Source organism: Conger conger, chromosome 2 (assembly GCF_963514075.1).
Source record: "Conger conger chromosome 2, fConCon1.1, whole genome shotgun sequence".
Classification (NCBI taxonomy): domain Eukaryota; kingdom Metazoa; phylum Chordata; class Actinopteri; order Anguilliformes; family Congridae; genus Conger; species Conger conger.
The window spans coordinates 43659947-43682035 of record NC_083761.1 but is presented as its reverse complement, the minus strand read 5'-3'; the positions used below and the strand labels follow the sequence as shown (position 1 = coordinate 43682035).

Here is a 22089-nt window from a genome sequence, read left to right as displayed (position 1 = left end):
TTGGTTTGTTTGGTCTCCTTGGTCCCAGTTGGGCTCCCAGACGACCTCTCGCTGTGTGGGTGTGTGTGTGGGTGTGTAACAGAAAGACAGAATGAAATGCAGAGCCTGCCCCAGCCTGCCTTGCTGTAGGAAGGGAGGGGGGAGAGCAGAGAACTGGAGATGGCTTTCCCGTAAACCAGCGTACACCCTCAGCCAATCAGAGTGAGCCTCAACACACAGAGCTCTTGGCTAAGAGCCAGCAGGAGAGCAGACTGAGCACAGAGCCAGAGCGAGAGAGGCGGAAGAGGAACGGAGGTAGATCTCTCACTGAAGTTTGAAAAATCTTGTAAGGAATACCAAAGAAAAGACCACCTGCTTTCATTTCCTTGGTATGTCAAAGATTTTTGTCTAACTACCTCTGTGTTTAGGATTTGTGTCAAATTGTCTTTGAGTGGTGAGCCTGGTTGTTTTTCTGGGGGCTGGCGTGGCTTGTAGCAGGAAGTAACGGGCAAGAAAAATAATTGTGCACCATAAAGAGGAATCAGTAGGGGCGCTTGCAAGTGGGAATCAAATAATTTTTCATGTTGTGGGGAAATAGTACAAATTCTTTCATAAACAGCCCATGCACTGGAGTGGTTTGATTAAGAAGTCTTAGTGCAGGAAAAGTGCTGGTTATTTTCACCGCCCCAGTCGAGCAAAGGGCAATGTGAGTACTACAACGTAAAGCTACTCACTACTTATATTTGAAATGGTTAGGTTTCTTGTCGCAGCCAAATAAGCCTTCTTGTTAATGGCTGGATTACATTTGTCTTCAAGACCCTGAAAACATGAGAAATCGTATTTTGTGTGGAGCTGAACTCTGAGTCAAAGAGGTGCCGGCAAACCATGGAAACCTGCAGTTGTGCGCTTGTTTCAGTTGGCACAGATCATCTCAGGATTTGAACAGAGCATGTGCAGAAGAGCTTGGCCCTCCCGCCAGGCCTCTCCTGCCGGATTCTTCCTGCCTGTTAACCAATCAGCAAAAGGGATGTATCTGGGCCCAACAGCCTTTATAGGAGATAGTAGCTTGCGGATGAGTCGTGTCAGCTCAAAGGGTGCGATTTTAAAGTGACACAAAAGCAGGCACTTAGAGAAGGTGTGAGATCACTTTTCCTGAGGTGAGAAAGTGCTCGTGATAGCAATGCCACAGAGCTTGATGTGTGTTTGTTTACAACACATCACTTGTACACATATTTGTCAGAACTGGGTGTACCCGGCCAGGCAACCAAAGGAAGTCTTGTTTTGACTCTTCATCCGTCTTGACTTGTCAAACCCAGCGATACTTGACGGGGTGGAGGTTCACTTGTCAGCCGCAAGACCCTGAGCGGTCATTTCTGTACTGCAGCAGCACACAAAGGCATCAGCATCATTTGAACTTGAGCGTGACATTGACTAGTGAATGGTTTTACCTGTGTTGCACACTACATTCCTTTCAATTTTCATCATGATGTTACATCTGTCTTAATATAAAGCCATTGGAACCATTATTCATTGAAACCAAAATTGTTATTTAAGAAATTTGGGTTGATTTCTTGGGTCCAAACATGCCCGGAAGTGGAAGCAATGGCACAATGAATTCAACAAAGTACCAGGACATTTTGGCCAGAAATCTGGTTGCCTCTGCTAGGAAGCTGAGTCTTGGTTGTAGATAGATTGTCCACTAGGACAATGATTCCAAAAATACATCAAATCCACACAGAAATGGTTAAGTAAAAATGCCAACCATGTTCAGTAATGGCTATCTCAGTGTTCAGACTTAAATCATATGAAAACCCTGTGGTCTGGACTATAGAGGGGGTATCCCGAGGTTATCAATGATTCTGAAAAGTTCTTCAGTGAGAAATAGTCAAAAATCTCTCTCTAAACTTATAGGAAAAGACACGTGACTGTTTTCTTTGCCAGGGTTGTTTGCACAAAGTATTAAATGAGGACTGCCAATTTGTAGAACCAAAAATGTTTTTTTGGGGAAATACATTATTTATTTGATTTTGGTTGATTCAGTTGAAACATTAATAAAGCACACTACTTTATGCATATTGGAAAATAAACCTTATGTCAATAACTAGTAGGTTAGTTAGCAAAGTACAGAGAAGTACGTTCCTCTATACAAGGCAGGGGGAGTGGAATATAATCCCAAATGAAATTAAATCTGCTCATTCTTTGAATAGTTTTAAAAAACAACTTGATGGATGATGACTAAGTTAGTATAGTATAGTGTTACATTTTTTCTATGACAAGTTTATAATACTGATGTCTTTATTAGGTGTAGTAGCGTAGCTAATGTAGATTGATATTAGAAGCATACACATGTCGTTTCCTTTTCCTGCCTGCGTCCGGGACCGCAATGGAAATAAGTCATGTGACTTTATTGTGATATCCTGATTCATTTTAGTACTGTATGCACATTGTTTTTAATTTGTCTAATAAAATCAATCAATCAATCAATCACTGTAGTATTTCTTAGTTTACAACACTTAATTTGACGTGAAGACGTATCAGGGGTGCCAATAATTCTGGAGCCCACTGTATATTAGAAAGGTTGCAAAGCCAAGCTTACTGATACAAAAAGAGGTCTGGGTGTATAAGGGATATATCAAGGAAAAATCAATCTTACACTGTGATAAACATTCACTGAGCACTTTATTAGGAACACAAATACTGGGTTGGGCCTCCCTTTGCTCCCAAAAAAGCCTTAGTTCTTCATGGCATGGATTCCTGAAGATGTCGAAAACATTCCTTTGATATTCTGTTCCATATTGATATTATTGCATCACGCAATGTCTGCAGATTTGTCAGCAACACATTCATGCTGTGAATCTCCCGTTCTACCACATCCCAATGGTGTTCTATTGGATTCAGATCTGGGAAGGCCACTGAAGAACACTGAACTCATTATCATGTTCATGAAACCAGTTTGAGAAAACATTTTGCTTTGTTACACGGTGCATTATCATGCTGGAAGTAGCCATTTGAACATCAGTACATTGTGGCCATGAAGGGATGCGCATGGTCAGCAACAACACTCAAATAGGCTGTGGCATTTAAGCGATGATTAATAAGAGCTTTATTTGTATAGCACCTATATAAGACTTTAAAATCAACTCTAAAAGAAACTGTAAGCCAGGAATTCATTGGTATTAATTGGTATAAATGTCTGCATGCTTTTATGCATTGATTGGCTACCACATGATTGGCCGATTAGATATTTAGAACTGGTGTACAGGTCTACCTAATAAAGTGGTCACTTAGTGTATGATTTAAGATTGATAAAACAAGAGCATTGCACACACAGGCAGAGGAAATTAAATACATAAATTCCTCTATTTATTGTGGGAGTAACTTTTTTCATACAGTGTTTTTAATGTCACACTGTAATGTGACACCCAGGTTGCAGTTTGGTCAGTGTGTATGTAACAAGTCTGACCTGATATGACACGGACATGATATTGAAGGACCATTAATTGAAATATTAGAAATGAACCTCTGACATGGCCCTAATGTTAGCTCATATATTTCTCCAGACAGGCTGCTTTTTTGGGCAAATTATTTTAGTTTATTAGGAATTATATATATTTGGGTACTTTTCTGTACATCAAGATTAGTGTGATTGCAATTGTCTTGTTCATGTTTCTGTACAGCTGAATATTTAATGCGGATTTATTTTTTAAGAAAGTCTAAAGATGATCCTCTATATTGCATATGGTTTAATCACCATATTACCCTGTGACAAGGTAACCAATGTGCATGCTTGCAATTCATTTGTAATTCATTTTTCCTCAATCAAATTAAAATCATAGTTATTATTTGGAAAAAATATTTTCATGAAACTAAGCCTATAAGTTTCACACTAGTCATCTTAAATATTTGCACACACCCAGCAATTTGGACATTGTCAAGCTGGGGGCTAGATCACTCGGTCAATCTCAGTCATGCGGGATTGCAGTGGTGGGTGTGGGCCTGCTATGTCAAGATGGTGGGTGTTTGGTAGAGAGACTTGGACAGCTGGGAAGGCCCACAGAATGCAGGTCCCGGCTGGCTATTTATACACCCCAATCCAGGATCGCTAACAGCCTCAACTCGCTCACACTGGGCTCAATCAGTACATACACACCTTAGGTCTTAGTGGAATTCCCAATAATACTCCGTGATTAATTTGGATTGTTGCGCTTAGTGCCGCTGTAAACCTCAGAAACAGCCATTTGGCACATCCAGCGCACGGTGCGGTAATCCGGATGTATATGAGGTTCTAGGCTCAAGGGGAAAGATCAGTGGTGTAGATTAGCGAATACCGACAGCAGATGCACTGATGCAACACGCGGCAACATCGTAGATACAGCAGAGAAGCCGTTCATTCCACGGCTCCGCGGTGAAAGACGGCTCTGGAGGTTCTATCTCAGCAGAGACGAGCGGAACTGCAGTGCTGTATAAAAAACAAAACTGGCTCAGAAAAGTATTCAAAACAATAAACTACGCCAGGCAACTATATAAAATACACTTGTCTTGGTCTAATGCTCATAGTAATTACTGTTTGTCTTAAGTATTGCCTACACATCATTTTATTGCACTTAAATCTAAAGTATGACCTACAGTACGTGGAATCTTATTCAGGAACGGTATAACTATAATGTTTTGGCAGTAAATATGCAAATATGTAGCATCTTTTACATATTTTTATGCTTTCCGAAGCTCTGAAAAAGAATTTTATTTCTATAAAGATAATCATTCACTCTTGTGCCTTCTAAAATTATTTGTGGAAAAAAAAATATTATTAGGGGGAAAAAATCAGCACCTTTTTGGGGGGTTCTGACTACTTTTCCTTCCAAAATTATTGCCATCTGCGGTGAAAATGCTGTATAAAACAAACAGTATATATAATTAGGTTGCCAACATTTAAAAATAATATCTCATTGTAGTAACACGATAATAAACTCACACACTTCCCAAAAAGATAGGTGTCCAAATTTTTGCCACCCTTATTTTCAGCATTTTACAAGGATAACACTATTGTGTGAATAGTGTTTTATGATATCAGAGAAAAAAAATTGGTGGATCTTTCAGTCTGTGCTTGTGGACTTCCTTATAAAATCAAAGCCAATGTTCAATTCTGGAGACTGACAACTAGGGCTGCAAGATATATTGTATATTTATCGTCATAGAGATATGGACATGCAAGATAAACACATCGCAAAGGACTACTTGAACTGCGTTGAATAGTGTTTATTTAAATTGATGTTCTGTTAAATTGATCGGCTGTTCATGTGCAATGTGTTCAATAAAAGCATGTTGGAAATGTTTTTTTATTTATTTTATTTTATTTTTTATCAGTGAGAATAGGCTATTCATTGTCTACGGTTTATGTTAGCAGTGAACCACAGAAGAAATACACTGTGCACACTTCAATATTTTTTTTTATTTTTCATCGCCAGTCATATTGTAATTGCAATATTCAACAACGTTATCGCATATCGCATATTTTCTTCTTGTCGTCCAGCTCTAATGGCAATATAAAACAATGTATTAAAAAGAATAGTCCAATGGATTAAAAAAACCTTAAATTACTGACAGATTTGTGCAAAACGTGTATGTGTCTATAGAATTATATTTGAAACAGCTAGACTATACATCAGATTTCTTCATTGACTCAGTCACCTTTGTGTGTGTTTTAGACATGCATGGCTCTTTTAGGAAAGTTTCCTGTAACCATAATGTAATTTAGCATTAATTTCCTGAAATCCTAAGCAACTCTGCTAAAATTGGACAATAATTGTAAAAAGGTTTCATTTCACCAGATCAATTCAAATCATTCAATGCTTATCAATGATATAATAGTGTAACACTGATAAGCAGTTTACTTTTGTGAATCTGCATACTTGCATGTTTAATCATGAACATTGTAATGTCAGCACTATCCACAAATTATTTGTTGGTGGCTCATGTTTGAACCAGGCCTTGCGGAGACAATCTGTGGTGGCCATAGCGCTTGAAGGCCAAGAGAAACAAACTGTAATTCCTGTGATAGCAGGAATCAGGTAATCACTGAACAGATTTTCCTGGCCAGAATATAACTCTCTCCCTTTCCATTTCAATAGTGAGAGTTATTTAACAAGAAGGCAAAAAGGCTATGAACCAGATAATTCCAAAATAGCAAAAAGGTGTGGCTCAGTTACATGACTCCATCATTGTTCGTTCTCACGGTTAATCTTAAAGATCTCTGCTTCCTCATTATGCCTGCCCCACATACCTTCATGGTAGTTTCAACTGATACTTGGTGAATGGCTGCTGGTTTTATTGCCGTGTGAGATTGCTGTGCAGTTTTTATAGCTGTCAAATCGAGCTGCTTCATGTTTACTGAAGCCCCTGGGACATTTGAAGTGGTGTTTTGAAGGGTCAGTCTCAAAATGTCCTCCCACGGTGAGTGACTAAGCCTTCCCAATAAATAAGGTGCTCGCCCAAGCAAGACTTCTCATTTGCCACACAATGAGAGCCTGTGTGTTGTTTACCCACAGGTGCTCAGAGATGATGAAATGAGAGTCATCGTTTCAGTGTATTTTGCCATTTTCTATTTATGTTGCACTTGCATGCCGGCCCTCAAGCTCTATCTTGCCATTGACAATGTAGTTGTGAGGTCAGTAAAAGGGATCTTGTGGTTGTCTAGAAACAATGGGTCAACTGTCAAATCAGGCTTGGTTGTGGATAATAAAAGCGATATCAGCACTTTTGCTCATAGCCAAAGATGTTAATGTAGCCATTGCACAATATGCAGCATGAAGTATATGTACAAATTGAACATTTACAGAATTTGCTGCCATCCTTCTTGTTCACACAGCACACAGCTTGCAAATTGCACATGAATGTCCAAGCGAGTTAAACCAAATCAAATGACTTTGAATGGCTGCCACGGTAATGGATGGAAAAGACTTGGGTCAAATACATAATTGTTTTGGATTCAAATACTTTTCTATGTTTTACTGAGCTTGTCTGGTGTATTGGAACAGATTAAATACTCTAAAACCTCGCCTTCCGGTCCTCTGGATTGGCTCAGTTGCACCAGGAAAGACCTGTCGAGCACAGAAACAGTATTTGAATTGAAAACAGTCTAATCTGACCCAGGTCTGGTCACTAAATCAAGTTAAAAGAAACTTAATGCAGGGGGGGGCATCGGGTGTGTTTCTGCTCTGCAGGGCTACTGAGGAACAAGCGATGAACATGCAGAGGATTTTCAACTCCACCACCCCATTCAAGGAGCTGAAGGGTGGCTCAGTGCTGGGGTACCAGTGCCCAGGGGAGGAGACAAGCTCCAAGTGGATGGAGGGAAAGCAGGACCTGACGGTTCCCTCGGTCAGGTTGCTGCTAACGCACGGCTCCGCCAAGCAGGTGTGCGCCGGGGACCAGGAGATGGAGAAGCGCTTTCACCTGTCCATCATCGCCCAGGCCAGTAAGTGGGGCAGAGAGAGGGACATGAAATGGAGGGAGAAGAAGGGGACGCGTAATGGGGAAGGGGGTTGTACCTTATATAAGATGAGAGCTCAACCAAGTTGAAATTGAAATTGCTCAAGCTAGGCTTTGAAACAGTAGGTAACTGGTTGACCAGTTCTGACTAGCTACATACTCAACATGGTTTGACTAGCTCAAGCTGTTTTGAAAAAGATGGTAGCTGGTAAATTCAAGCTGGTCTAGCTGGATTTTATACAAGGGTACTGAACTAGTTTGCTTTCATAACATAATAATTTCCTCTTAAATCCTTCAATGTGAAGTATAGAAAATGGAGAAGAAATGTTTAAGTCATGCGGAAGGGCAGAGCTGGGGGGATGTCATGGTCTTGGAAAACTGAATAGTGATTTGTTCAGAAAAGAGAAAATAACTGGACATTAGAATGATGGGCAGGCTGTGCTATGGCTGAGAGGGAAATGCAGTATCTAAGGCCTGCTATATCATTGTCTTTCAGGTGATGGACCACAGGAGTTCACCCCCACCAGGACAGAGCACAGCTTCATCAGATCTGTCTTCATTAACAAACACAGGTATCATTTGGCTTTGCTCCTCTATGCACGAGAAGTTCAGTATCAGAGGAAATTCACCAGAGAAATTCTTGGGTCCATTTTCCCACTTTTTAATCCAATCGCATATTATTGCTCAGTTACTATGCATCCCTGTTGTAAAATTCAGCTTTCCAGCTTGACCAGCTTGAAAATTGAGCTGGTCAAGTTGATCATAAGCTGGTCTAGCAGAATATGAGCTGGTCAACCAGCTTGTGCTGATAGCTTGTCTAAAATGTTCAATCAGCTAAATCAGTGTTTCCCAACCCCCCGAGACCCACTTGCCAGAAGGTTTTTGTTGTAACCACGAACACACACACTAATGAACTAATCAAGGACATTTTTTGTGGTTTGATTGGTTCATTCATTAAATCAGGTGTGTACGTTTCTGGTTATAACAAATACCTTCTGGCAAGTGGATCCCGAGGACTGGAGTTGAGAAACACTGCACTAAACCATGTCGAGCTGGGAGCTGGTCTGAACTGGTCAACCAGCTACCAGCTGGTTTAAAACCTAGCTTGAGCTGTTTCTTTCAGCAGGGATATAATTTCCCCTGTAAGAATACCTTGCCTTGAAGGCGCTCTGATCATCATTTCTGACTTCTGCAGGCCCTTTGTGGGGCACCACGGATTGCACAACAATGTGGCTTGCCCAATGGCCCGGGAGGAGGACCGTCCGGCACCAGAGAACTCTCAACCGCAGAAGAGGCGCAGGAGACAGAGGAGGAGAAGGCGTAGGGAGAATGAGCAAGAGGGAGAGAGGGAGAGGACGCAATCGGTAGTCCCAGAGCAGGAGAGCAGCAGCTCCTACAGCCTTGAGCGTGTCCAGGTAAGATCAACGTCCCAGTGGCAATTTGGATCAACTCCAGGACCAGAGGTCCACATCCAAGCAACCCAAGTTCTCCTTTAGCCTTGGAAGCTCTCTTAACTGTCAACAGATTTAGTCATTCAGTCAAGACAATGACTATACAATGAGCTAGTTGAGTGAACCTGTTGATATTAGGACCTTCTGTGGATAGTGTTGATTAGCCCTATCCTGTCTATACTCCACCAATAACAACAGTCCTGTCATTCTTGAGTCCAAAGCACCTTAGCTGCTTCTCATCCATTAGCATTAACATCCATTTGCCGTAGCATCCATTGCTGTACTGCATCCCTGACCTGCAATCATTTTCCATGACAAAATGTGGCGTTCTGAATGCATAAAGCAGCGACTTTGACAGGGGTTCGTCTAGTCAGTTTGTCTTTTAAAATATGAGAACCTCTGGCAATGAAAGCAAAATAGATATGTCAGACTAATTTGATATGAAATGTTAACTTCTTGTCATGAGATGGTATCTGCCAGTGGCAATAATGTTAATCCCACTGCCTAGCTAGTTTTAGTTCCCCTATGCCCTTGCTGGGAAAGGGCCTTGCTCCAGGCCTGTGGTTTAGCGGATGGCAAAACACAATCGCCCTAGCACAACAATGTCTGCTTCACTGGAAGGGAAGCGAAACTGCTGACACTTGGTGTTGTTGAGCAGATCTTACACCATCTGTCAGTCCATTAATTACTGTACACATCTGACTTTTTGAGATGTGTGTGTATTGTTTTCTTAAGATATTTCACATACTGTATCTCAAAACTGTACCAAAAGACCTTTGTTTCCAAGATATGATTCATGGTTACTTCCGTGGCTCAAACTGTCACTGACAATTATCAGCCTTTATGCTCCTTCCATGAACACCAAATCTCTGATATATGCCTTCCACAATGAATGAAGGGATTCAGAACATTTGAAAATTTTTACTTGTTTTAATTAAAGATGTTCTTTTGAGAAGATGAAAGCCAGTTCCCTTGTCTCCTTCCACACTCATTGGTGATTGTTGTGTCCTCCCTCCAGAAAGAGGCGCTAGATAGCGACAGCTTAGGGGTGCAGGAGACCGAGTCGCCAGGATCGGTGGAGCCCGAATTACTCCTGCCCTGCTGCGATGAGCTCCCTCTGGGCTTCCTACACACCACCTTGACCTGGGGGAGCCCCAGCCTCTCCCTATGCAGCCAGGAGAGTGGGTCAGACTCCAACCTCGACCTGGAGGTGTGTGAGCTGGGGGTGAAGGCTCTGCGGGGCTCTGTCAGCCAGGAGGAGCGGTGCTTCGCTGCCCCCCTCTTTAAAGCGCTGGAAATGGAGGCTGCGGAAGAGAAGGAGGGCGATTCCTACGTCAACGAGGGCATCCTCTTCCACCCTGAGGAGGTAAGAGAAAGCAACACAGAGAAATTGGCAATTTGCATAATATTCTTCTTGTCTGTGATTTGTTTTTTCCTTTCCTTTCCTTTCCTGTTTGCCTCTTCTTCGTCCATCCACCCTAATTCACCATCTGGATTTTTTAATTCATGTCTGTTAATCCCCGGCTTGTATTTCAGAAACTCCAGGCGAAAGACTTTGAATACAGAGAGGGTCAAGAATACACCCGGCTTAACCCCATCCAGAATGGATCTTTTGGGGATGTTTACCGCATGCGGGACAACAGTACCGGATTCACGTGCGCTGCCAAAAAGGTAGCACTGGCCTCTTCTCCATACCATATACACAAGCACCACCATTCCTTAGTACAGTTCCCTGCCGATTGTATGTGCACAACATTCAAGTGCACAGACTTAAAATGGCTTCGTTATTTTTTGTTTTGCGCCCACAGATACCCTTGAACCTATTCTGCAGCGAGGAGGTGGGCTCGTGGAGTGCCCTGAAATCCCCTTGGGTTGTGGAACTCTTTGGCGTTGTCCGAGAGGGCCCAAATGTCACCCTCTTCATGGATCTCAAATCAGGCTAGTGCACTCACCTTTCTCCCCTCACTAACAGACTGACGCCATTGTGAGGGACCCTCAAGGAAAATCCGTTCCTGAGCATTTAGCATGTAGTGCAGGGTGACCTCCAATGGTGATGTAGCTTCCTGGCTAAGTGCTGCAGCAGTCAGTGTGCAGTATTTGCAGCTATGCCAGATCATATAGATGACATTATCAGATGTACATTATTCAGACCACTGTCCTCCATAGGGTTCTTTTAAGTTTGGGAGCATCAAAATGGAAAGCTTGCATACCAATGTAAATCAGGAGAAGGCCCTTGGAAAAATTATTAAAAGGTCAAATTCGTACAAAGCCGAGCTAGCAAAAGGTTTCAAGTATGGCAAAAAAAAAAGTCTGTCTTAACAACTGTTTTAGTCTTGTAAAGGGACTTAAAAATGTATTTCTTCCTAATCCTTTGGGTATATTTAGGAATTCAGATTTTACGTTGAACATGACTAAAATGCTTGTTAAGATTGACTTATTTCTTAGGTTTTTGTAGTGTTGCATGCTTCAGACAAACCCCATACAAATTCATACTTCCTCATCTATACAAGGCACTGACAAGGGTTTTGGTGGGTGATGCCATTCCTGTAGCAATTGTTAGCCGAGGACAGCCTATACTAGTGACTTGGGTACTGAGCTTGTCTGAGGTATTGGAACCAATGAAATACACTCAGAAAGTGTAAACCCTGCCTTTGGGTCCTCTTGGTTGGCTCAATTCCACTATGCAAGATCAGTCAACCCCAGAAAAGTATTTGTATCCAAAACATTTACATATTTGTGCCAGGTCTGCTGTGCAGTTTGGGCAGGTTCTTACATCCTGTCTCCTTCTGCTTCCCCAGGTTCACTTGGTGGGCTGCTGAAAGACAGAGGCCGGTTGCCAGAGGACCTGTCTCTGCACTACCTCTGCCAGGTTCTGGAAGCACTGAAGTACCTCCACAGCCGACGAGTCTTGCACATGGACATCAAAGGTAAACGTGATGCAGAGACACAGAAAACCTTATATGCATAGCAATGCGGAATAAGGGAGTTGTTACATAACTGGGCAGGGTTAAAATGTGCCAAAGATGAATTAGTATGTATCGAAAGAGAAACAGAAAAAAGGACTGAATTAAGAAGAAAGTTTTAGTGTTGTTTTCTTTCACCCCCGTTGTTGCTCTTGTGTGAATTCAAAGAATGAACCAGGTTGTTGTTCTCTTGACACTTTCTGTGGTGTGAAAAGACAAGACAAGCGGGGGAATTTCCCACCACATGACCCATGACTCACCATGATTTAAAAAAAAAAAAGAGCAGCAAGGTTTTCACTGGTGAGGAGGAGTTTGGTCCATTTTAAATCTCCTCCTAGTGGACAAATGGATTAGTGCAGGTGAATGCTGCTCTTTGATGGCACAGAGATTCTGCCACAAACAGTTCTTCATGCGTGTTTTACTAGTTTACTAGGATTTGATGCTTTTAACCTGTGGAAGAACCAATGTACTTGTTAGTTGCTTTGGATTAAAAGCATCTGTCAAGTGACAAAAATGTAAATGTAAATGTAAATGTAATCAGTTTAAATTATTAAGTATAATTTTGTCTGAAGTTTGGTTTGTTTCTGTCTGTCTGCAGCGGACAATGTGCTACTTTCAGAGGATGAGAAGGACATATTTCTCTGTGATTTTGGACACTCTGAGAGACTGGACCTGAATGGGCAGAGCACCAAAGTCTACCGAGGTAAAGCTGCTCTACATGGTACACTCTTAGAAAAAGAGGGTTCTGAAAGGATTCTTTGTCTTGATTCCATAGAAGAACCGTTTTAATTATTTATGGAACCCTCAGTCATACAGTAATGTGCAGAAGTCTTAGGCACCCTAGACTTTTTGAGATTTCTAAATATTCATTTTCAAACTTTCATTTTTGTATTTAATTTAAAAAAGTAACATATTACTGTAAGCAATTAACTACGTTTTACATAAAAACTTGATCAAGGCTGTCTGACATCAGAAGCAAGGACCCAACCAAAGTTTGCAGAAGAACTGTGGCAAGTTCTTCAACATGCTTGGAACAACCTCCCTGCTGATTGTCTTACAGAACTGCAGGACAGTGTTGGCTATCTCAGAGAAGTGATGCAGTTTTAACGCCAAAGGGTGGTCACAAAAAATATTTATTTGATCTTGTAAGAAACCCCCCAAATACACCAAAAGGCGGAAGTATCCGAGAGGTGAAGGAAATGCATGTTGTCGGACCAATGCTACTGGAACAGGGTTAATTTAATTTTGTTCTCGTTTATCTGACTCCAAAAGATAAGTTCAACTGCTCCTCTGTTCTAACAGTTCAAGATGGCGGTAACAATGGCCCTGCTGATGTTATCTCTGTATGTCCAACAAACCTGGTTAACCTTTGTATTACAGCTGGTTGCTGACTCACAGGTAACTTGCATTACCTGTGGTTTATTCCTACAAGATCTTTATTCAGCAACCAGTGTACTATACCACCAATGACACCAAACTATTTCCCACATCATTAGCAATCTAAAGACACTTCAACTCATCAGTTCTGGGAGCATTCCACTGAGGTGGCAGAATTGCGCAGAGGCAGCACAATGATGGGAGCAATAGTCCTGTATTGACAAGCACTGTCTTTTCATCAAACCTTGCTGACCCTGTGTCAACATGGTCAACACAGTCTGTTTCCTTTTGGGGGTCTGCAGAGAGGCACACTTATGTAAAATGCCCTACAATCTTATCTGTACAGAATGTTATACAGGTGCCTAAGACTTCTGCACAGTACTTTAGGAATGAAGAACCCTTTAACTAGATAAGATTTGTCTTTGGAAGATTGTACTAGTGGTCCTACAAACACAATTATGTACTGAAGATTTTAGATAAATCCACAGAGCACTGCAAAAAAAACAAAACCTATTGGGTCTGAAAATAATGTTTTTATTGTCACCAAATGCTTAGAGATTTCAGCTGACATGCTAAGACCAAAAAAGAGCGGGAGTTTTGTTTAGTTCTGCTTTGATCTAATCAGAATGAGAAGTGAAAGAGCAAAGCGAAAACAGCACATCCTGCAACTGTGGTTATCTTGCAGAAGTGTATGCGTCTATGTGACCTTCTGTAACTGTAGTTGTGTTGTAGGAGATCTGACTTTCTCTATGTTTGAAGGCTACCTCACATCCTGTACATGTAATTGTGTTTTAAAAGGCCTTCCCTACTGTCTTCTGTTTAGTGCATGTTTTAGTATGCAATGGGCAGCATGCAAAAATATTTTCAGCTGCGTTTTTAAAGCAAAGCTGCACATCATATTTATGGAAATAGGTATATTATCCTACTACATTGAGAGAAAATTTGACCTACTTTCTCATCCAGTGCACTCAACAACTATACTCATTAGTGGGCAATTCCACTGTTTCTGACACAGCCTGTGTTCTAAGAGAGGGCTACCACACTTCCTGTATGAGTGACTGCATTTTAAGAGAGGGCTACCTCACTTCCTGTATGTGTGACTTTGTTGCAGGAGAAGGGTTCCAGGGCACAGAGACCCACATGGCTCCAGAGGTGGTGAAAGGAGAGTGCCATTGTGACAAGGCAGATGTGTGGAGCAGCTGCTGCATGTTACTGCACATGCGGAATGGATGCGACCCCTGGACCCGCAACTACGCCCATCCACTGTGCCTCAAGGTAGCCTTCCACTGTGCCTCAAGGTAGCCTTCCACTGTGCCTCAAGGTAGCCTTCCACTGTCCCTCAAGGTAGCCTTCCACTGTGCCTCAAGGTAGCCTTCCACTGTGCCTCAAGGTAGCCCTCCACTGTGCCTCAAGGTAGCCTTCCACTGTGCCTCAAGGTAGCCTTCCACTGTGCCTCAAGGTAGCCCTCCACTGTGCCTCAAGGTAGCCTTCCACTGTGCCTCAAGGTAGCCTTCCACTGTGCCTCAAGGTAGCCTTCCACTGTGCCTCAAGGTAGCCTTCCACTGTGCCTCAAGGTAGCCTTCCACTGTGCCTCAAGGTAGCCTTCCACTGTGCATCAAGGTAGCCTTCCACTGTGCCTCAAGGTAGCCTTCCACTGACACTCATGCCACCATGGAATGTGCTGTCATAGTATCAGACACCTGCAGAACCAACTCTTACATTGAATATTCACTCACCGAGCACTTTATTAGATATTTATTAGACTTATTTTTTTAGACTTCTACTGCTGTAGCCTATTCACTTAGAGTTATGATGCATTGTGTGTTCAGAGATGCTGTTCTGCATACGACTGTTGTAATGTGTGGTTATTTTGCACCATTCTTTGCAAACTCTAGAGACTAGTGTGCGTGGAATTCCCAGGAGATCAGGAGTTTCTGAGATACACAAACCGCCCTGTCTGCCACCAACAATCATTTCACGGTCAAAGTCACTTAGATCACATTTTTTCCCCAATCTGATTGTTGACGTGAACATTAACTGAAGCTCCTGACCCGTATCTACATGACTGTATGCATTGCACTGCTGCCACACAATTGGCTGATTAGATAATCGCATGAGGTAGGTAAGTGGGTGTCATAAAGTACAAATGTTCCCAATAAAGCACTCTGTGAGTGTACGTACTATATGTGTTTTTTTTTCATACATGTGTTGGTATACAATTGACAATTATGTGTGATGTGAATTTTTTTTCATAGATTGCCAATGAGCCACCGCCTCTAAGTGAGATCCCTTCCGACAGCCACCCGTACACTGTGGACATCTTTACCGCGGGACTGCAGAAGGATCCAAATATAAGGGCTTCAGCCGCTGAGCTTAAGGAGAAAACCACTAGAGCCTTGAAAGAGGGTGAGAAACCTGAGATGTTTCAGAATCATATGGAAACACACCTCTGAACCTGAACCTGTAGACATAATGCCATTTGGCACCAGCCTGTACACCAGTGCTTCCCTGAGCCATGCAGTCATGTGACCCGATTGTGCATTTGTGTCACCGCAGTGGGCGGACTCACCAGCCCCGTGAGAGGAGCCTATCAGGAGCCAGTGAGCATCAGGTCTGCTCAGAGGCGTGCTGTGAGGTCCAGGTCCATCCCCTCGCCCCCTCGCACACCCAGCCCCGCCCCATCGGCGGAGGCGAGGCCGGAGCAGAGGCTGCTGTGGGTGAGCCCCTGGAGAGAGAACGCCCACCACGAGGAGTACAGTGAAGACGAGGAGGAGGAGTATGAGGAAAATGAGGAGACTGGGGGCGAGGAGGAAGATGACACGGAGTGGGAGACCTCACTCAGCGAGCGCCTTCGGCCTTCCTTAGCCTGTCGCTCCAGACATGAGAAATGGGAGCAGGTAGACAGTGCCTCCACAGTGTCAGAGCAGGAGCTGAAGAAGCTGAGCAGAGGTGCGCCAACATTAGATTTTGTACATCTCCTTCTTCCCTGAGGAGAGGATTGCATATTTTACAACAATTAGTTCCCACCTCATAATTTGACTGGCTGAGAGACATTCAAAGGATTAACTTATCACGCTTTGTTTATGTTTGGTTGATTTTATCAGAGACATCATGAACTCGTAACTTAGCAACACTTCAGAAGCGGTCCATTCTGTCTTTAAAACGCCATAATAAAGTAATTTGTTACTGTATTGCTTAAATATATCAACGTGTCGGTAAAACTGTTTTATAATTGCAATAATACACTCAAAGTCATGATTTACCATGAGATATTGTCAATGCTGTGCTGATCTAAGGCTTTTAAAAGGCAGAATGCAGCACAGCAGTATCTCACAGTAAATCTTCTTATTATTGCATAATTAAGACACATAATCTGGGGCCAAGCACAGAACTACTCACATAATTTTTTATGGGAAACAAAATAAGGGGTCTCTGTGTTGTGGCCCTAAGAGCAGGTTGTTGGAACCTGTAAACTTACAATAAAGTTACACGAATTGATATTAACTAAGGTAGTTGCTAACTGACTAGCTACTGAGAAGCTTTGTTTATGTGTTACTCCAGCCATAATTTGGATCACCTGATTCTACTAATTAGCAGCTTGATTGTAAACTGTGGGCAAGTTATCTGTATGAGTACCGGCATGCATTAGTTGTGACATAGCTTGGTGTGTGCTTTCTCCTCAGTCTTAATCCTCGATAGCCTGTCCCAGCCACACTCCCCTGAAGTGCTGCTTTCCTGTCTGAGCAATGACTGCCCCGACCAGAGAGACCCTGTGGACAAGGTGTGGACACATCACTGCCCAAGTCCGCCAAACTAACATAGTATAATATGGTCTATTATGCTAACTGCCATATTCGATCTACTGTTAAATTTGTGTTAAACTTTACTGCCAGTTGTCACCATCGCAGGAAACGTACATGCAAGTGTGAGAATTTTTTCATGAAAAACTCTTCATTAAAACATCAGACAAATATATAAAAGTACCAAAAACGTGTGTATGTGTTCATGCTAGTTGCATAGCCAAATTTGGGCTGTGGTTCTCTCAGGAAACCTCAGTCAATGATGAATGGAGTTAGGGTCCAGAACAGTTTAGTTTCTTGTTAACCATCTAAATCTATGCTTTACATCTGCTCTGCATGCACAGCAAGGCGTAATACAGGCAAATGCGCATTACAAAAATAAGAAAAAAGTCCACAGTGTGTTGCAAAAGAAATGGTGTTTAGTTTAACTAACAGTGGTAAGTGTAGTTTTATGTCCATTAAAATGAATAGAAAGCCCACTGACATATAATTTATGCTGGATGTCATTTTTCCTCAGTCACTTATTTTGGTGGTTGAAGTACTTGTATGGCTACTTTAGTCACAGCAAAACATAATAGGCTGTACAAGGCACATCATTGTAGAATTGCAGCAACATCAACACCTTCCATGATATTGTACAAGACATTATGTTTTGAAAGGATGATTATGGTGCATGCCAACCAACCTGTAACTAACCTCTAACATTTCCATCTCCTTGACCCCCTTCACACAGGACTCTGCCCGCTGGTCCATGAACATGCAAGATGACCTCAGCTCTGGCGTCTTCTCTTACAATAGCCAGACAGACGGACAGAGCTTCAACATGGACTTGCTGCTGCCTGTGCAACATACACCTTCCCGCTGCTTTGCGGGTGAGTGGCATGAGCAGACCCTAACTGAACCTTAACCTCCTCTTTCCTCCCTGTGGCATTCTGGGGGAATTCACCACCCTCTCTCCTCCTCTGTGGACCAGGGGTGGACGTGTGGATCGAGAACTTTGACGGCCAGCGCCTGCGAATCCGCGAGAGACCCAAGGTGAAGGTGGGCCACGTCGCCATCGGGATCAGCGAGCAGGTGAGAGAATAGACCCAAAGGCCATTGATCTGGGCGAACAAGCATTGTGCAGTCGAGGCGAGCGGGAGCTTTACTTCACCCCGTCTCGTGCGTGTGTCCCACAGATCTCAGAGACGGCATTCAGCCTGGAGGCGCTGGATGGGCAGCAGGTGTCCCATGATGAGGAGGTGCAGGATCCGGGCCTGTTCCTCCGCTGCACCCCCGCCCCGGATGGCAGCCCCCGCTGGCAGTGGAGGATCAGAGAGGGGAGGCTGGAGGTGCGCGAGTGACTCAAACTTCCATCAGTGCGCTCAACTCAATCAGCTGCTGTTTTACAACAAAAGACTTATTTTGCGATGCCTACGTCTAAGTAGAGGACTTCCTTTGGAGGAATATTTCTGAGGAAGACACTGAAAACACTGTTGACTCCACAATAGAGGCCATTTTCAGTGACGTGACCCAGTTTTATATCTGTGAGAATGATGATGGTGATATTGTCATAAAATGTGAAAGGGAATTTGTCCAGTGTTGTGGCTGCGGCTCCATTGTCTTTCTAACTGCACAAGCCACAACTACAATAATCCGTATCTAGTCAAAACAGAACATTTTTTCAGTGAGAAGAAAAGCTTCCACTTTCACTGTGTTTCAGCTTCTGTAACTTTATGTGAGTAATTCTGACTGACACAAAGGGCTACCTTTCAGAAGACTATGCCTGTAGTCAAAGGGGTTCAAGAATAGTAACTATTTCATTTTGGGTATGTCATTTTCAACCTTCAGTTCTGTTTTTTTCAAATTTAAGTGCACTTAAAGCATCCTACCTATGAAATGCCATGGAACATGTTAAATGCCTATGGGCATGTGACATAAAGGGGGGGCAGGCAGGGGAGGAAGCAGGTGAAGAGGAGGGGTAGGTACAGGCAGCCATCTTGTGTTTCACTACAGTAGAGCTGATGACAGTGAGGTCGCATGCCTTGTGGTAAAAAGGAAAAATTAAAGGATTTGCTGATTCTCCTGGTCAGCTCCTGGTGCAAAAATGAGTTGGGCTGTTTGGTCTGTTTCTCCTCCATATCTCTCCACTGCCTGCTCTACCATACTACTGTATTCGACTACCACTGTCTTTATAAAGTCATCAGGGACACTTTTAAATTCACTGTGTACAAGCCGTTGTTGTGTGGCTGCATTAAAATAATATCACAATACTGCTATTATTGTGTGTTTTATTAGCATTGTCTGTAATGTAAATGAGGCGGCACGGATGGTGCAGTGTGTAGCACTGCCGCCTCACAGCAAGGAGGTCCTGGGTTCGAATCCCCGTCGGCCGGGGCCTCTCTGTGTGGAGTTTGCATGTTCTCCCCGTGTCTGCGTGGGTTTCCTCCGGGTACTCCGGTTTCCTCCCACAGTCCAAAGACATGCATGTTAGGCTGATTGGAGAGTCTAAATTGCCCATAGGTATGAGTGTGTGAGTGAATGGTGTGTGTGCCCTGCGATGGACTGGCGACCTGTCCAGGGTGTATTCCTGCCTTTCGCCCAATGTATGCTGGGATAGGCTCCAGCCCCCCTGCGACCCTGATCAGGATAAGCGGGTTCAGATAATGGATGGATGGATGTAATGTAAATGGCTGCTGTGCAGGATAGCTATTTTACATATTGCATTTCACATATTTCACAATGTTGTGTTCCCTCACAGCTATATCTCTGCTAGAATGATACATGAATACTTTATATCCTCATATTGTTCATTTTCATATAATACATTGCAGTATGCTTGCCAACTATGAAGTGGGGATGGGCAAATTTTATTTTTACGTTTCTCCCAGTGTATTTGCCCTTTCTTCTTTGTTTTGCAGTTATATTTAATGAAAATCATCACTTCCTGAATTCTTTAGGCACAAATACTAAGAAGAAAAATGAACACACAAATCAACTTCAGGATGAATAAAAGGATGACAGGTGAGTTCATGTGCTTTGGAAAAATGGATCCAAACAAACCAGAAAGAGTTGGTGAAATAAGAAAGAGTACAACCGAAAAGAGGTGGAAGAGCAAGAAGAAAGGCAAGGGGAACATTTGTAGAGTGAGCTGCAGAATTATTGGAACCCTAATTCAGAAGACACACAATGAGGGATTGACCATCACAAGTCAGGTAATGGGTACAAAAGAAAACATAGACAGTTAAACATACAACTTAGCACTGATAAACGGGGCAATGATAAAAAAGGCATAAACATATGGAAGGGTGACACAAAGACAGCCCTTAAGTTTGCCAAACCTCTTTGGAATTACGACTGGAAGAGTGTGCTATGGTCAGATGAGACCAAAAGGTAACGGTCATTGATGTTTTTGAGATGTTTTGCTGCCAGTGGTCCAGGGGCAAAACTGAAAGGAACTAATTTAAAAGCAAGAGGGCCTCTTAATTAAATTTTTTACTGTTTGTAATAAAGGGCCCTCTGCAAACATGAGGGAACTCTTTTGTAATATTATTTGTTACTATTTAAAAAGATGATTACCAAGGCCCAGACTCAGGTGATTTACTCGTTAGGGCTTCAATGAGTCAGGTGAGTATAATTCTAGGGCTGAACTTTTTATTCTGAAGTAACTCCATGCCTTCTAAAGTATCCAACTGCAGTGGCTGTTCTGTCTGGTATTAACAGCCATGGGTTCCTCTAAACAGTTATCCAATGATTTCAGCATTAACATGGTTCATTTCCACCAAGAAGGACAAGGCTACTAAAAATTCTCTCAATGTTTCTCAACTGCCCATTTCCACTGACAGAAACATTATTAGGAAATGGAAGATGAATGGAACAGTTGGAGTAAAGGTTAGGTCTGTAAGACCAATAAGATTTCAGATAGAATGGCCCGAGACCTGGTGAGAAATGCTCAGAAGAACCCACACATCACTGCAAAAGAGCTGCAAAAAAGAGTAGCAGACACAGGTCTAGCTGTTCACAGGACAACAATACAATGTACTTAATGTACAATGTAAACAACAAAGACCTACATTGCAGAGTTGCCAGAAAGAATGACCTCAACACAAAATTAAGTGTCTGAAGTATGCAATAAGAAGCCTGAAAGCTTTTGGAACAATGTGCTTTGGACTGACAAAACCAGAAATCAACTTTTTGGTCACCACCAAATAAGGTATCTTTGGAGAAAAAAGGGTGAAGCCTTTGCAGAAAAGAATACCTTGCCAACTGTTAAGCATGGAGGTGGATCCATTATGCTTTGGCGTGATGTGGCAGCTGGGGGCACAGGAAATATTGTGCGAGTGGAAAGAAGAATGGATTCCACCAAATATCAATACATTCTAGAGGCTAATGTTTGAAGGTCAGTCCAGACATTGAAGTTGAAGAGAGGTTGGGTACTCCAGCATGACAATGACCCAAAGCACACCACAAATTCATTCATTCATTCATTCATTCATTCATTCATTATCCTAACGTGCTTATCCTGAACAGAGTCGCAGGGGGGCTGGAGCCTATCCCAGCATACATTGGGCGAAAGGCAGGAATACACCCTGGACAGGTCGCCAGTCCATCTCAGGGCACACACACCATTCACTCACACACTTATGCCTATGGGCAATTTAGACTCTCCAATCAGCCTAACCTGCATGTCTTTGGACTGTGGGAGGAAACCAGAGTACACAATCTTGCTTCTTGCAAAAATTTGAAGAAATCTGTTTATGCTGTGAATGCTTAACCATTCAGGTCAGTTTTGCTTCTGTTCAGTAAGATATTAATTGTAAAAGGCTTTTTTACCAAGGGCACCCACATCTTTGCACACCAGTTGCAATTCTGTACATCAAAATCCATACAGAAGTAGTTACTTAAAAACCTAAATCCCATCAAAAACCTGTGGTCTGAATTGAAGAAGGGATATCCCAAGGAGATCAATGATCCTGAAAAAGTTGACATGGAGGAATGATCAAAAATCCCACTACATCCTGGTCCTGCCAAAGGCTGAGTTTGGTCGGCTCA

The 22089-nt window shown here is 42.7% G+C and overlaps 1 protein-coding gene across 1 annotated transcript; it reads left to right on the top strand.

Annotated features, from left to right (window-relative positions):
• The first annotated feature begins 234 nt into the window (after positions 1 to 234).
• On the top strand, positions 235 to 19313 carry map3k14a (mitogen-activated protein kinase kinase kinase 14a). The gene is made up of 16 exons (XM_061233248.1): positions 235 to 368; positions 7200 to 7453; positions 7964 to 8039; positions 8663 to 8882; positions 9937 to 10284; positions 10455 to 10589; positions 10727 to 10856; positions 11717 to 11845; positions 12480 to 12584; positions 14370 to 14533; positions 15514 to 15664; positions 15815 to 16207; positions 16942 to 17039; positions 17792 to 17930; positions 18032 to 18132; positions 18237 to 19313. The coding sequence occupies exons 2-16, from the start codon at positions 7219 to 7221 to the stop codon at positions 18399 to 18401; spliced, it is 2589 nt and encodes an 862-aa protein (XP_061089232.1). The 5' UTR covers positions 235 to 368; positions 7200 to 7218; the 3' UTR covers positions 18402 to 19313.
• Positions 19314 to 22089: the final 2776 nt, after the last annotated feature.

Excerpts from the sequence above, each read along its gene's own strand:
- map3k14a (XM_061233248.1), top strand. The coding sequence starts at position 7,219 with ATGAACATGCAGAGGATTTTCAACTCCACCACCCCATTCAAGGAGCTG. Across the intron at positions 14,534-15,513 it reads CCCATCCACTGTGCCTCAAG|ATTGCCAATGAGCCACCGCC; the intron begins GTAGCCTTCCAC and ends TTTTTTTCATAG. Across the intron at positions 18,133-18,236 it reads CCATCGGGATCAGCGAGCAG|ATCTCAGAGACGGCATTCAG; the intron begins GTGAGAGAATAG and ends TGTGTCCCACAG.